Genomic DNA, 16,841 nt, shown 5'->3' with positions numbered 1-16,841 from the left:
CACAGTTGCACTAAACAACACAAGATACACAGAGCTGACAACTGGTTGCAGACCCTGTGCCTGCAGCATAGATCCCCAGCTGCCGCAGAAGCAGCCAGAAGCCCTGGGCTAAGGGCTGCTGCCCACGGTGACCATAGAGCCCCGCAGGGGCTGGAGAGAGAGCATCTCTCAACCCCCCAGCTGATGGCCGCCATGGAGGACCCAGCAATTTCGACGTTGCAGGACGCGGATCGTCTACACAGTCCCTACTTCGACGTTGAACGTCGAAGTAGGGCGCTATTCCTATCTCCTCATGAGGTTAGTGACTTCGACGTCTCGCCGCCTAACGTCGAAGTTGGTGCCGCTACTTCGAAGTAGCGTGCACGTGTAGACGCAGCTATTAAGAACAAATGCACTAGTCATGATATTCTATAAACTGGTACGAGCAATAATAGATAATTTCATACTTTGTTCAATCTTTAATCTCCATCAGTAAATACTTTTAGAAATGTTATTCTGACTCTTACGTTATTTAATCAGAGATCATCGGTCCCAATTCTAGACTGATCTCCTAGGAGTACAATAAGGCTTGTCAGGTTCATAACCGCACTCTTTCAATTTAGTTTGTTAGTTCAAATCAATCTTAGCCAAGAGACTAAACAAAGCATCATCATTTGAAATATGTTTGCTGACTAATGTGAAATGAGCTAGAGACCCAAGTACAGTTCTTAGTGGATGCATTAACAATCAAATCCAGTTAGGTACTAACAACACACATTTTCTTGTTACAGTTAATAGAGAGTCACGTGTTTAATGTATATGAAAGTCAAATTACCTGCCCAGTACTTAGAACAGCTCCACCGTGTGATTTTAGATCAGGTTTGACTAAAGTATGGTAATTTTTCACTTAAAACTTACTGGGAAGTAATTTTTGTACTCTTCCCCTTAATACAGGGTATGGTAAGGTTAGCAGAAAAAGAAAAGGTAGCAAAAATGACTATGTGATGCTGGCAGACCAGGTCATGTCAGAGTGTATTCAGGTCAATTCACCTGTATATTAGTATAGACCAGTGTTTCTCAACTATTTTTATAAAGTATGTCTGTCAAAACAGTATATGTAAGTACCCCCCAGACTTCTCTTGTGTACCCCTAAAAGTACCAGTGGTTGAGAAACATGGTCCTAAGGTAATCAGGTCTTGAAACAAGTGCCAATCAACCTTTCCAGCCTGTTGTAAAACTAGACAAATATTTAGATGAGCTGATGTACCCCCTGGAAGACTTCTGTGTACTCCCATGGGGACACATACCTCTGGTTGAGAAACACTGGTATCGATCAAAACGATTGGTATTTTGGGCCTTTAAGCCTCATGAAACTACTGGAATATTACGGGCACTGTTTTCAATGATCTGTTCCTGTTGCAATGTAAAATCGAACACTTACATTGCTATATCAGTAGCAAATAACTCATCAGACATCAACAAAGCCCTGGACAATGCTAATGATGTGGTGATGAAAGCCCACAAGGGTAGACCAACTGTCAGCTTTTCTTCTGACAGAAGAAGATATAAGAATGAATGTTGGGCTCCCTGTACAGATATATCCTCGTCAATCTCCAAACATAAACTGAGTGGAGAATGAAAGAGAAATGTATTTTTATAGGGTTCCATGTCACACCATCCAGTCATTCAGTCAGTTCTTGCACAAAAGATGACAGAAAGGTGGTGTGCCTTGCAATTCAGTCCCAACACAATAAAAGACAAGTTACTTATAATTAACATTTTGTCGGTGTGCTGGCAATCAGTCAGCTGGACGCCTGTATCTACTGGAGCCATGATCACTGAACCAAATCCACAAAATCAGAGCTCCAAAACTAAATACACCATTCAAGCCACCTTAAGGATGTGGAAGGTGCCTTTATTGATTCAGGAATACCAGTAAAAAGTTTTAATAAAATGTCTAATTCAATTTAGAATAGTGACAGAGATAATGTCCTTATTGACTTATTACCACAGGTCGCTAGGTATCAACTGGTAGCTGACTTCAAGAAGACTTGCCTTACCTAGACAGTTAGGCTGTCATGTAATATAGCTTTCCAGATGGATTATGACATTTTGGAAAGAAAACTGGAAATAGAGACTAACACAGTGTTTTTGATTAAGCTCAGTGACAGTGTTAGGAAGGAATTTTGGGTCAGTACATAAGAGATCCCTTTTTTTCTATGAAATAGTGTTAAAAATAATAAAACTACAAAACCTGGATCTTACTCACTAGAGTCTGATATTATAGTTACTAGAAAAGTTATCTTTGGGGACAGATGATATATTCTGCAAGATATTCTATTTTCAATAACTTCATTCTAATTATTCCAGCACTTCAAATCTGACCTGATTTAAATGGTTGCTTTCACACTATCTGAAGTATCCTTAAGATTGTAAACCATCTGAAAATTTAGAATCACATATTAGTATAATTTTTTATACCCATAAATACTGCTTTTGTACAATGCCTAAGAAATTAAACTTTTTCCCATGCTGGGAAATAGTGCTTTAAAATTGTAAAATGTTAAGATACTTGCATGAAAAATTATGAACCACAATGACATATTAGTCTTGACCCAAGACTCTTGCGCCACATTTATACTGCACCACCCTTCTGAAAGGGGCATGCTTACGAGCGACAGCAAAAATTCAAATGAGGCACAGATTTACATAACTTGCCTCTAATTTGCATACTCTCACATAATCTTACTTTTGGAAGAGTCCTTTCTGGAAGCAAAAATAGTCGTATGGATGGGGTTCCCTCAGAAGAAAACCCCCCTTCCAGAACCCTTATTCTTCAAACATTCCAGAAGGGCGGTACAGTGCAGACGCAGCCTTCGAGATTTCAGGGTTATAGAATGGCAGTCTTAGCAAAAGGACTGCAGAATCAGCACCCCACCATGTCAGCCCCATTTAGATTAATAAAGAGGAATAGGCTGGAAGAAACCTGCCCTAATTGGTGAATGAAAGCCAGCTGCCAGCCCCATTAGGCCAGTACTATATATGAGGCTAAAGTGAAGGAAGCCAGAAAAATGTGTGATGCAGAAGAGGAAGTGAGTGAAAGCAGAAGAGCCCTTCCCTCCTGGATTCAGACACAAGCAACCCAGAGTGGTGTATACCACATGGTGAGAAAGTTGTGGGAGTATAAACTTGTAAATAAAATCACCAGTGATTACTGAACCCCATGATCGCCAAGTGGCTTTATCTAAGCTCAGCCAAGGCGGGAGCCAAGAGGGGTAGCTTTGCTCCATTACATTTTTATAATTTTTTTTTGTTGATTGTTAGACAAGTCTCGAAAAATACGGAGTAATTTTTGTATTTCAATTTTTCTCACAGGTCTCACAAGTTAAGTTCCTCTTCTACTTTTGAGCAGTCTGAACGCTCTTACTGGATAAATTCTTTTTAGATTGAAAATAAATGTTATGAAATTGAGCTATAAAATCTCTTACCCATTTAAGATGTGGGACTGTTTGAAAAACAGCCTAGTGAGACAATTAACTGAACATCTGAGTTAAATACAATCATTTTCCAGGAATAGTATTGTTCACTTGGGCTACCTAGAAAGAAATATTGTATTATTTTTCCTTCCTAAGCCATTCTATCTATTTGTGAAACATCTATGTGCCTAAAATGTGATTCCAGAGGAAGCAAAATGTGGTTCAACAAAGATAAAATTAGCATTCCTCAGGACTAATATTATATATATCAGATCATTCAACCATAGGAAATACTACTTGTGTAAGTACAAGTCTCAGAAGAATAGCCTTGTTAGTCCACATCTGCACAAAAAAAAAAAATGCAGTCCTGTAGCATTTTAAAGACTAACAGATTTATTTGGGCATAAGCTATTGTGGGTAAAAACAACTGTCAGATTTTGTAAGTACGGTTATTCAGATATGAAAACACTTATTTTCCCGCCTGGTATAGATAAAACTAAACTCCCAACAAGAAAATGGAAAGGACCACACCTTCTTCAGTAGGAATAGGATCAAGCCGTAAAGATATTACATACGTTTTGAAACTGCCATCATTGATACACAGATGAACATTTAGAATGACCTTTTCTTTTTATATAATGTATTTTTGCCCAAATTGGTGAATTACATTCTTTTTTCTATTTACTCTCTCTCTGTTTTTTGGCATTAATGAAGAATTTGTTTCCATCACAAGGAACCAAGAATAACACCAATATTGGATAATATTTAGAATATATTTTCAAGCTTCTGTCATACAGTTTTAACAGTCACAGTAGTATTTTAATTGTTAGGACCTGGATTAGCACAGTATCAAGTGTTGTATGATGTAGATGCATTGACATGGCTGCATTTTCATGACTTGCTGTTAAAATACAGTTTTTATGATAAAATAAAAATTAATAAAATGTTAGCTGAAGGTTATCTGGAGGTTATCTGAAAAAGAAAGCTAATAACATGGGTGAGAGTCATCAAAAATGCAGATTCAGCTGAAGACAGCATATGAAAGATACATGTATTTTGTAGTCAAAAGCTAAAATAGCAAGCAAAGACTTGCACATTCACATGCTATTGTGAATATGTAACACGACAAACAGGTAGATCATCTATACATTTTTTAGATATCAGACTATATTATTAAGAAGTAAGCAAACACTGTGAAAGTTAAATATCCTTGAAAAGCACTTTAAGTACAGCACGTTTAAGGTGAGCACATTTCAAGTATATTAAGTGCTTGGATACAAACTCCAGGGCTGCATCTACACTAACAAGCTCTTTCAAAAGATTGTTTGAACAAAGGGGGCCCTTTCGAAAGATCCAGCAGAATGTCTAGGCACAAAAAGCATTCTGTCAAAAGTAAATTGAAACAATGCAGCACCCCTTTTGAAAGTGCTCTTCCACTCCCATTTCAGGAAGGGCATGCCACTTCAAAAGACAATGTGTGTAGATGCACTGCAGGACCTTTTTGGAAAGGGCAGGTCTCATGGGGCCTGATTTTTCAATGTCTGGCCCGTCCTTTCACAAGAGTGGGAGTTGCGTCCATACCCTTTTTTCAAAAGAGTAGATCACTCTTTTGAGCCGCTTTTATGTGTGTGGATGAGCTCTTTAGAAACAAGTTCTTTCAGAAGAGATCTTCTAGAAGGGCTTCTTTCAAAAGATCTCTGCAGTGTAGACATAACCTAGAAGTCTAAATATTAAAATGGGTGAACATGAGTGCTTGGTTTTCAGTGAAGATACTGCATTAGTGATCACAGGAACTCAGTGGAACGATGACAATCAATAGGACACTGTGATACCGAAGTATAAACAGCTCAGAAAAGAACAGTCTGGCTTCTGAAGGGAGAGGTCCTGTACTGACCAAATAGAAACTTTCAGAGTAATCACAGAAAAGTCGCTTAAGTAGAGCTCCCTCCGTACATAACCTTCACTGACTTTGTAAAAGCCTTTGACAGCACTGATAGAGACATTTTGTGGAAACTGCTGCAACACCATGGCATCCCATCCAAAATTATTAACTTGACAGAATCCTTCAACATACTGTCGGGAGTGCAACAAGGGTGCCTATTGTCACCTTTCCTGTTCTTGATCACAATGGACTGGATTATGAACAGGACAACAAATGGCCATCAATGAGGCATTCAGTGGACACTTTTCAAGCAGCTAGAGGACATAGATTTTGCGATGATGTTGCCCTCCTTTCACACCAACATGAAAGCATGGAAGAAAAGGTCACAACACTAGACAAAACTGCCGCAATGACTGGACTGAACATTAACTAGGGAAAGACCAAGATATAAGGATCAATCAGTTCAACACCATCACCATCACACTGGGAGTAGATCAGCGGTTCACCTACTTGGGGAATATTATGGGCATAGACGGAGGAAGAGATAAGGATATCAATTCCAGGATAGCGAAAGCAACACCTGCATTCAAGACTCTCTGTCCCATATGGAGTTCACAAATAATATCTGCAAAGATGAAACTGTGGACCTTCAACACAAATGTTAAGATTGTGCTCTTGTAGGATGTGAGACTTGGCATACTAAACTGTCTTTAAATCGCAAGCTACACACATTCATAAACAGATGCCTGAGGTACATCCTTCACATCAAATGGCAAGATTTCGTCACAAATGAGGAGCTTTGGAATAGAGCAGGATAAGGACCACTTGACATTGAAATAAAGGATAGGAAGTGGGAATGGCTAGGCCACACTCTTAGAAAACCATCATCCAGCATAGTCCGTCGAGCTCTCACATGGAACTCGCAAGGAAAACGCAAAAGAGGAAGCCATCAGACAACATGGAGGAGGTCTACTGAGATTAAAGGACAACAACTGGGTACTTTAGGAGCCAACTAGAAGTTTTTGTTCCAGACAGAGTGAAGTGGAGGAAATCTGTAGATGACCTATGCTCCATGAGGAATCTGAGGGATAAGTAGTTGCAGTAGTAGAATAAAAACCAGCAAAAAGGCCAATAAAGCACCAACATGACTAAATAACAATGTAAAAGAGGGGGTTACAGACAAATAGACAGCCATTAAAAACTGCTAAGGCAACCAGAAGAGAACAAACTTTGGGAAATCAAGTGTAAAAATAAAATCAGGCAAGCAGAGATGAAAGTAAGACAGTATGTCCAAATGCCCCACTGTGGCTAGAAGGAGCAAGCCAGTGCTGGGGTGCTCTGCTGCAGGAGACAGGGGGGCGTGCTTCCAACTGGGCTTCAGAGACTCTCCTGCAGGCTACCACACCAAGCAGCAGGCAGCCAGTTAGGTTAAATGGTTGCTGGGGGCACACCCATCCACTGGTTCAGGACTGCCCCAACCCCAAACCACCTTCACTCTCAGGGTGCCATTTAGAGTAGACTGGGGACTGAAACTTCACCAGAGATCCCTACCACAATGCTCTTGCTGATTCCCTTCCTGTCATGTCAGGGAACAGAGGGAAAGTACACAGCTTGTGTGCATCCCCCTCACTCTGGGCTGGATACGGGCAGCAGGCAGAGGAGTGAGTAACTCAGACAGTGTACTTTCCTCTCACTCCCCAAGCGTGATGGAGAGGGGAAGAGCATGCAGTGTCCTGGGATAAATTACCTAAGGAGGTTGTGGAATCTCCATCACTGGTTAGCTAGACACCTATCGGGTGCTTGGTTCTAATGAGAGGCAGGGAACTGGACTTGATGACCTCTTGAGGTCCCTTCCAGTTCTGGTGTTCTATGATTCTATGAATCTTTGGAGGCAGGAGGTGTTTTTGCTCCCCCTGCACTGCCCGTATAACAAACATCCCCAAACCCATTGCCCTGATCCCCTCCTCACTACCTCTCACTATCCCCTGACTCCTGTACCTTCAGACTTCTGCCCTCAGTCCCTTTATGCCCCTAACCCTGACTCCTGCATCCCTCATCCTCCAGCTCTCTACACAGAGTCCCTCCTCACACTCAACTTTTTCTGAAAAGCTCTGGCACACTGCAACCCTACACCCTGAGCCCCTCACACTTTCCAGTCCTGACTCCTATACCCACCCACCTCCAAACCTTCACCCTGAACTCCTCCTCACATACCCCAACCCTGATTCCAGTGCCCCTACACACAGACCCAGCCCACTGCCTTAAGCCCACAACCCCCAACCATCTGTCCCAAGTCGTGCACTCCTCTGCACATGCCCAGTCTCCTGACCTGAGCCCCTGAACTGAGCCCGACTCCTGCATCCTCCCAAATACCTACCCCACTGCTTTACACTCAATATTTAAATTGCTTAAAAGTATTGTCATATCACAGTCCCCGGCAACCCACTTTCTTGAGACCCCCCCATGAGGTAAAATACAAGATCACCTGCAAGAATTTTAAGTTACTTTCACCCTCACAGACAAATAAAAAAAAATCAAAAAGCAACTAGCAAAAGACACACAAACTATACAACAAATAATAATAACAATTACAAAAGAAATGGAAAGTTGCCAAACAATCAGCAGGGACAATTAGCATCTGGATGTTCTATGCTAAAGGGGCACAAAAAGACAACAAGGTCATTGAGAAGAAATTAATTCTATATACTGATTTTCACTTATGAGGAAGATTCCCAAACCTGAGCCTGTCTCTTTAGTCAGCAGATCTGCTTGAGGTGTCAACAAAAAAGGATTAGAAACAAACTGATACAATTCAAGAGTTGTAAGTGCCCAGGACCAGATGGAATTCACTGAAAAGTTCTGAAGGACCACAGATATGAAATTGCAGTGCTCCTAACTGAGGCACGTAACCTATTATTTCATTCAGTTTCTGTATAAGATGACTGGAGGATAGCTAATGTAACATTGGCTTTTAGAAAGGCTCCAGAGACAATCCCGGCAACTATAGCCAGGTAAGACTAACTTTAGTACCACACAAATTGGCTGAAACAGTAAACAAATCGTAAGGCACATGAACATGACACGATGGGGAAGAACCAACACAGCTTTCATAAAGGGAAATCATGCCTCACTCATCTATTGCCATCCTTTGAAACAGTCAATGAGCATGATCCAGTATACATAATAAACTGGGACTTTCAAAAGGACTGTGACCATGTCCCCTCACCACGGACTCTTTAGGTATAGTAAGCAGTGATGGGGGAAGAGGGACAGTACTCTCACACGTCAGTAACTGCTTAGCAGATGTGGCAAAGGTAAGAAGAATGTGGCAGCCAGAGCTCCCACCAGCCCTGCAACTGTGAGGGGACTGGGAGCCCTCACCAGTCCCACAGCAGTGGGGGCACCAGAAGGCTGTCATGGGGCTGGGAGCCAGAGCCCTCACCAGCCCTGCAGCAGCATTGGGACTGACAGCCAGAGACCCAGCTGACCCCGCAGCAGCGGGGGGGTAAGGGGAAGGGGCAGGCTGGGAGAGCTGCTGTGGGGCTGGGAGCCAGAGCCCCCACACCCTGCAGCAGAGCAGGACTGGGAGATGGAGCTCACGCTTGTCCCACAGCAGCAGGGGTCAGGAGCTGGAGCCCACAACTACCCCTCTGGCAGCCCCAGCCATGGGAACCCAGGCGGGGGAGTGGGGGTTGGAGAGGTGGGGATGAAGGGGCAAGAAACTGTACTGACTCCTCTTTTACAAAAAAAACCCAAAACAAACACTGCCTACCATCATTCAGATAGGTAACATGTATTATAGGGTTATACAGGCATAGCTACAGTGACGGTTTTCCCCTATAGTCTCTCTAGTGTAGACATATCCCGGGTTTTTGCAGTAGGAATTTCATAACCTAGGACCAGCACTAGGATACCACTGCCTCTAACACACAAAAATATATGCTTTACTCTAAAGAAGACCATTCAAGTGGCTCCTGAGAGTCCAACTTGTCAGGGGCTATTAGACATTTAATAGTTAACACTTTACATAGTGCTTAATTATACTAACCTTTGCAATAATCTGCAGGGTCTTCTTGCTCCTCATCATCAGATCCCAGAATCTCCTCCTCTGGTTCTGGTGGTGCTGACTCTGGCAGAGGCGGCGGTGGGGGCGGAGGTGGAGGCGGAGGTACAGATGGAGCTTTCTGTTGAGGCTCTGGCCTGAAAAAAAGAAGTACATTTTTGAGAAAGATTGTTCAGGAAGCTAGTTGAGGGGTTTAGCCACAAAATCCATCTTTCAAATTTTATTGAAATAAATCCCATCCATTTCCCTAATTATGCTTTATATTATCTGATAATGCCTTAGGTATTTCCAAAAAATGCATGGAAGTAAAACTACAAAGAGGAGCTACAGCTTTCATAGAAAAGTAGACCATTACACTAAAACAGCACATCAAATGTTTACAGTATCAATTATAGTTAGACACAGAAACATTACAAATTACTAACCAATATATAAAATAACACACATATTTTTAGAATATTATGTATTTGGAGTCAAGAAAGAATATTCCTCAAAGATGATCAACATGCACAAGTTGTACCAAATTTCCTCTGTGACAGCAAATAAAAAAAGTTTAAAGAACTTGATGCAGGGAACAAGCCTTCAAAGGCTACTGAAATACACTAGACGACTCAACAGGCTTTTTGCATATCTATTTTCTATCAGTAATGTAGCTAATTACCTCAATATGGAAGGAGCAACTACTAGTGAATAGCAATAAGATACCAAGCCTTCTACCTAGCCTTTGCTCAAGATAAGCAATGGAATCACAGATTTTTACCAAATAGGTTTTTAAAACTCAACTGTTAAAACATCCAGTATTTCTAACAAATGTTCCAGCTTCTGAAGATCAGAAATATCCTACAAGTGAGATGCCTTCTTGGTTTAGCTATGCAGAAAACATTTCACATATCAATGAGGACAATTACAATTAATATTTTGAAGTTCTACTGTCTTATGAGATTTTCACATTTTCATTGTCTCCAGCTACGTATTTAAGAAAAAGAAGACATTTTGAAGGTACCTATCTACTAATATTCTTTTTCTTTTTTTTGTGGGGGGGGTGGTAGTCTCTCAATAGTTCGATGTTACGGGGGGGGCTGTTTACCTATTTACAAATATATAGAACATCTTATTTGTAAACAAAGAGATCAGTGACATATCTCACTGTTATAGGTAAGGTTGAGCAGAGCCTTCCATCATCAGACATAACTAATTACACTTATTTTCACATTTGCAGCAAATCCTAGGCCTCTGACAGACCCCATTTAAATTATCAGGGCTTCTCTACACTTACCCCAACTTTGAAGAAGGCATGTTAATCAGGGCAATAGGAGATTACTAATTACTTCTTTAGACTAATTCTTCCTCGTGGCAACTTCGAAGTGTCAAACTTCAAAGTGCTGGCATGCATGTAGCTGCAGGCACTTCGAAGTGACCACACTACTTTAAAGTGCCTTTACTCCACAAAATTTTGCACTTCATTAGTAATCTCCCATTACCCTGATTAACATGCCCCCTTTGAAGTTGGGGGCAAGTGTAGACTCAGTCTCAGTGTCTCTCCATTAAAACAATAAGTCTAAGGCTATACTACAGTTTCTGGTTTGGGATACAGGGCTATTTTGAGCAGTTTCACTCCCGGTAACCTTTGGCAGGTGCAGATGTAGCCTTCACTGGGTTCAAAATAAGGAAGCTCAAAATAACTTATGCAATTTGCACACCGCAAATTGCATAAGTTATTTTGAGCTAGGCCTAACAGTTGAGAACGGGACTTAAATTGCAGCAAGTGAGATTTAGGTTGGACACTAAGAAAAATTTCCTGTCAGGGTGGTTAAACACTAATAAATTGCAGCGAGACTGTGGAATCTCCTCCACTGGAGATATTTAGGAGCTGGCTAGATAAACATCTGTCAGAAATTATCTAGATCAATGTTTCGTAAACGATGTTCTGTGAACAACTCACAGATGTGCTGCAAGCATCTGACACTTTTTTGATATCATATACTGATGGTATATATTTTCCATTATTAAAACAAGATACTTATACTTCTATATTGCTACAATAACAGATTAAATTACTTCGTTTTGTTTTTCCTGCATATGTTCCTGTTTGTTTTTCGGCTTTTTTTTTTCTTCCTTTTTTGGAGGGTGTTGGGTGGGAGTCTGGCAACAATTTTTTTTTAAAGAAAATTTTCATAGGTTTTCCCTTAAAAATTATTATTGTTTGGTGTTCCATGGTCTCAAAAAGTTTAAGAAGCACTGATCTAGACTGGACTCAATAATCTCCCTTCCAGTTCTAGTATTCTATGATTCTCTGATTAGTGTAACGTGAACTTTTCAGCTCTGGAAACATAGCTTTATAATGCAGAATTATTTATGTAGATTTATCTTAGCCCTACATAGACCTATATCACAACACGCATCCTTTCACATTTTTGCACAATATAAAGTCTAAGAAAATAAAGCATTTGGAATAGCAAAGTACAGTTGGTCAGAAATAAGTTTGACTGGCAATATGGGACAGCCTGCATAGCAGCTGCTATGCTTTTGCCCTAAGCAATATTATTAGAACTTGCATTAGTATCAAATATCCCCCCCCACCTCCTCCAGACACAAATGGAAGAAGTGTTATTACAGTAAATTCTGAGATTTAGAAAGATAATTCTGAATATGTTTCAACCTCTTTCTTGCTAAGTGTTAGACGGAAGTTAACAATTTTTTAAAATTAAGGATATGACTGAGAGAACAAAAATACAGCAAGGAAAAATGCATGCATAAGTCATATTGCTGGAGTCTGCACAAGTATAAAATTTGTATCTGCACCTAATCTATAATCTGTAAACATGGGCCACAGACAAAGTAGATATCCAGAGATTTGTAAGGATCAACATATAGCAATCGTGTTTCCAAATATTTCTTTCAAGGAACGGGATTAATTTTTATTCCTTTACTGTATTTGTTAGCATCATGCATCTCTGTATTGCCATTTCTGATTAAAACAGAACTTGATCTCACAAAAACATCCTCAGCCAATCACTATTAATCTTACTACAAGATCAATTAATGTAGCTGAACTCTACCATCTCCAAAGGCCTAACCGTTTTTTTTTTTCTTGAAAGTAAATGAAAAAATACCATTCAAGCCCAGCTGGATGTTGACAAAAACCTCTAATCCATTTTTTTAAAAAGAAATCACAGTGTAAAGCTCCATGTCACAAACCTTGAAACTTCATCTTCTGGACATGAGGCCATTTTGGATACCGGGGTCAAGGACTGTAAACAGTTCAACATTAAGACTGATGAGCTAGAAAACAAATGCACAATCATGAACTTGCACTTGGCTGGCATACCTGAAAACAGTAAGTCAGGTAACGAGGACATATTTTTGAATCTTTGGATTCAGCATTTGGATGTTATGACTCTACAAACTGTAGTAATTCACTTCAGCCAGGAGATTTCACACTGGATAATATTTCAGAGAACATGGCGATAATATCTGGTTTGAATATAATCCACCAAAGAATATTTTTACCAAACACTTATGTCAAGGGGCAAGAAGAGCAGAGTATTGGCGCAGAAGTCAAATGTGTTTGGGGAAGGTGATAGGTGAGGGAAGGAGGAGAGGTGAGGGAAAGAGTAGTGGGGCATATATGAAGGGGACAGTAGAGTGGTAAGAATGGGTAAGGGAGAATCGGACTGGGGACAGCTGTGAAGGCAGAAATGGAGGGCAGGTAGAGGATGAGCAGGGCTCCAGCACTATAACATTTAGAAATACATTACTAAGACCCTGTCTCTGAGAGACAAAACTTTGCAAGATGACAAGGCACCACGAATCTACAGCCAGTTACCATCAAGAAGCTACTGTTCAAATTCTGCACCAGATATTGACAGCATTTTGAGAAAATTGAGAGTTCTCACAAATAGGACTGTTTTTCATTACTCATCTTGAAGTAAACACCAAGTGATATAAAGAACCCTCTCCTAATGCCTAAAAGGAGTCCATACTTTCAGAATTTGAAAAGCAGTTATTTTAATAGTCTAATAAAAAGAAGCTTCATTTGAGACTTTTCCAAAACTACTGTATTGGTTTTCAGAAGGGATTTCTTCTATGTTTGCAAAGCTTATTATATTTGCTAGGTGAGAATTCAAGAATAGGTTGCTCTTATTGGCCTTTATGTATGTTATATTACCAACAGTTGGAATAAAGAAGGATGGAAGGAAGAGTCCTGAAATAGTTTTTAATCTGGCTATTAAGAATATTACTTCTAAGGAATGAAGTGTTGATTTAAAGCTCTGTTTAGTCTATGGAGCCAGTAAGACTGACATCCATGTAAGGGTTAAATTTATTTGCTGCCTGAGAAGAGGATGGGGAGGCACAATACCTGCATGACTATGAAAACACTTTCCCACTTTCATTTTTTTAATTGAACGCATGCTATAAATCCCATAAACCTGATGACTCCATCTAACCACTTTATTTGGCTGCCTGAATTTTCATCAGTTTTTATTAAACTAACTTTACCAATATTAAATTTTGTTCTTTCTTTGCTACATTCTTTCACGGTACTCAGCCATGCCAGTGCTTAAGAAGGAGCACTAATGGTGTCACTTTTGCATGTCCTATTATTGAATGATAGGATGCTATGAAAACTATTTTTGTATCCTTCTTTGAGATGAATGAAATCAATATACAATTAGTTATTGAGTTTTTTGTAACTATACAGACTACTGAAATGCTAGTTTTTTAAATGTTTTACTTACATTTGTTAAGTGGACTTAAGCATCTTTGGCATTAAAAAGTGAAAATGCTAAAGTTATAATTTATAACAAAAAGCAAATATGCTAACTTGAATTAATATTTTTAAAGTAGCACCATCAAACTTTCTATGTAACATAATAAGATTTCTAACTTAAGATTATTAACATTATTGAACTTTCATGACATCTCAAATACAACTCCAGCAAACACATACTAAAACAATATTCACATATTGTAACTTTTTCCTTCCACATGGAAACCCTGCACACTGTTATTCATTATAACTTAATTAATCCTCCTCAGCTCTCAAGAGTGGAGATTCCTCTTTTTAAAAAACATAAGAACACCAAAAACAAACAAACAAACAAACAAACCAAAAAATCCCTGTCCTTAAGACTGTGCTACCAAGAGGTGGAGATGTTCAGAGAAATGACTCCCTTTCACTCTCTTGCCAATTGCCCAAGCTAAGAGGACAAAACAATAAATTCTAATACCTTTACAATAAATTATCTATCTCCAGAAAGGATACTTGATATTATTCACTTGTTATACAAAAATGAAAACGAAGAATAACAGCAAAGTCAGACCACAAACTTCCTCTCTCTCTTTCTCTGTAGGAATGTGCCAAAAGAAAAAAATTATGAAGGTATTTCCCCCTCCAGATTGACTGTAATGCAAAATTTGATAATGGCCCACGTGGAGTCTCCTGGGATATGAGGTGTCCACTTCAGATAAGGAAAAATTACCTATGGATAAATACATTTACTATTCTCTTTCACAGACAATGTGAGAGAATCTCTTACAAGATGAACCATTTGAAGTGATCTTTTTGATTTGCTAATTTTTGACTTTTCTTATTCCCACATCACATGAAGAGTTTTAATAAAGAAAAACAGAGATCCCAGAACAGTGTCCAAAAGTTATATCAGACAAAGACAACAGAGATATTTTAAAATGATGAATAAGAATATACTGAACACCAAACAGCTATACAACAAAGTTACTTGAGCAAAACAAGCCTGAATGAGTGAGGCTTTATACAGCTTCAGCATCCAATATATTCACCAGTTGCTACTTGTGGCGAATGGGACATCACAGTGTGGCAAATGTGGCTTTTAGAGCCTTTAACTGCGGCTCCGCCCCAGAGCCACACACAGGGAGTGCCATCCACCTGCTCCGCACATGCACCCCACCACTTGGTAGGAGAAGCAAGTGGCTGCAGCAGCAGCAGCCGCCCCCTCGGTGGCTCCAGGAGCAGATCCATCAGCGGCTCTGGTGAGTTGCTGTCATTAAATTAGAAGAGGTGGCTAGGGGAGCCTGGCTCTTGGGGAGGAGTGTGGCATTTATTTAGAGAAGGGAGGGGCAGAGTGTGCCTGGCTCTAGGGGAAGGCATTTATTTGGGCGGGGCTGGGAGTGCTTGGCTCTGGGGGAGAGGGAGGGATTTTATTGGGGGGGCACAAATGTGGCAAATATGGAAAGATAACAACCACAAATGTGATGATCTTTGAAGTCCTATTGGACACCGCTGCTACAGAGGGAGGGCAAACATTTATGAACAATTTGTAGACCTGACACGTTATTGAATTTATCCATAAAAAAATAATGGATGCTTTGGTACTGCTTCTTCTTTCTTTCAACTCAGGGAGACACATGGCAGTATGAGGGAACACCCCCACCCCAAAAAATGCAACAGGCAGATGAACAATGGACTAGCAGTCAGCAGGGCCAGAGCTCATGGGCATCCCAGGGGACTAGTTGCGAGAGCTGGTATCTGCAGCAGAGGTTGGACCCCCTGCACTCACTGGTCGATGTGATGGAAAGTGGAGCAATGCAGCTCTAGCCACTCCACTCCCCCAGCTCCTAGCTGAGTTGTTTGGAAGAGGGGGCTTGACTGCCTCTTGCACTTGCCAGCAGGAAGTGGTAAAGGCTGCGTCCATGTCTCTCCACTTCCTGATACCAAATGGGAGTGTGTGTGCAACCCCTGCTACCGGCACCAGGCGCCCACTTGACCCTGGGCTACATCTCAACTAGTCTCCTGATACCATCTCTGTAGATCAACAATAGGCAATGAAGACTAGTAAGTCAGCCACATGAGTGAACCATCTTCAGCTGAGTGGGCCACAAGACTTTAATAACCAAGACAGTCTCCTAGGATAGGGTAGTTTTGCTAACTGCACTTGCCTATCTAAAATTTACAGGGTGTGCTGATTGAACCATAGTTCTTCTACTGGCTGCAAAGGGAGTACACAGCTCTCATAATCACTGTTGTGTGCAATCAGCACACTTTTCACTTCATGTGCCTGTCACTTTAGTTATACCAGTAGGAAAAAATAACAACATGGACAGGAAACAGAAGAATCTAGAAATCCTGTGCATGAGCCATAGTAAACAAAATGTTTTGCAGGCCACACACAGAACCCTGCTGGGCCACACATGTCCCTTGTGCTGCAGGTTGCCCCACCTCTGCTGTAGACAAACATATTTGAGGAATTAAATATGAGGCTGAGGAAAAAGAAGAGCTAGAAGTAGAAATATATTTTATGTTTTAAAATGTAGGTCTGAATTTCTTCCATGTAGAAAGATACAAGGAACAACACACCAAGTGATTACAATACAGTATTTGCATTTCTTGCAGTACTTCATATCATTGCCATGGCAACTGGCTCTGATTTCTACTGCCATCACCAGCTGCCAGTGTACATCA

General features: G+C 40.4%; 1 protein-coding gene across 10 annotated transcripts in view; it reads right to left on the bottom strand.

The window, feature by feature from the left end:
* Positions 1 to 16,841, bottom strand: part of SRPK2 (SRSF protein kinase 2) — a 241,489-nt gene that overhangs the window by 83,888 nt on the left and 140,760 nt on the right. For 6 of the 10 annotated variants that reach the window (XR_012648501.1, XM_075016732.1, XM_075016740.1 and 3 more), the window contains 2 exons: positions 12,599 to 12,682; positions 9,386 to 9,537 (listed from right to left, as the gene is read on the bottom strand). Coding sequence is in view for 9 of the 10 variants with exons in the window: in XM_075016732.1 (XP_074872833.1) it covers positions 9,386 to 9,537; positions 12,599 to 12,682 (236 nt within the window). In the remaining variant the exon portion in view is untranslated. The remainder of the gene's footprint in view (positions 1 to 9,385; positions 9,538 to 12,598; positions 12,683 to 16,841) is intronic. The other 4 variants (XM_075016760.1, XM_075016767.1, XM_075016711.1 and 1 more) reach the window with 1 other exon arrangement.

The sequence above is a fragment of the Carettochelys insculpta genome, chromosome 1, assembly GCF_033958435.1.
Source record: "Carettochelys insculpta isolate YL-2023 chromosome 1, ASM3395843v1, whole genome shotgun sequence".
Lineage (NCBI taxonomy): Eukaryota > Metazoa > Chordata > Testudines > Carettochelyidae > Carettochelys > Carettochelys insculpta.
This window is presented reverse-complemented; position numbering and strand designations above follow the sequence as displayed.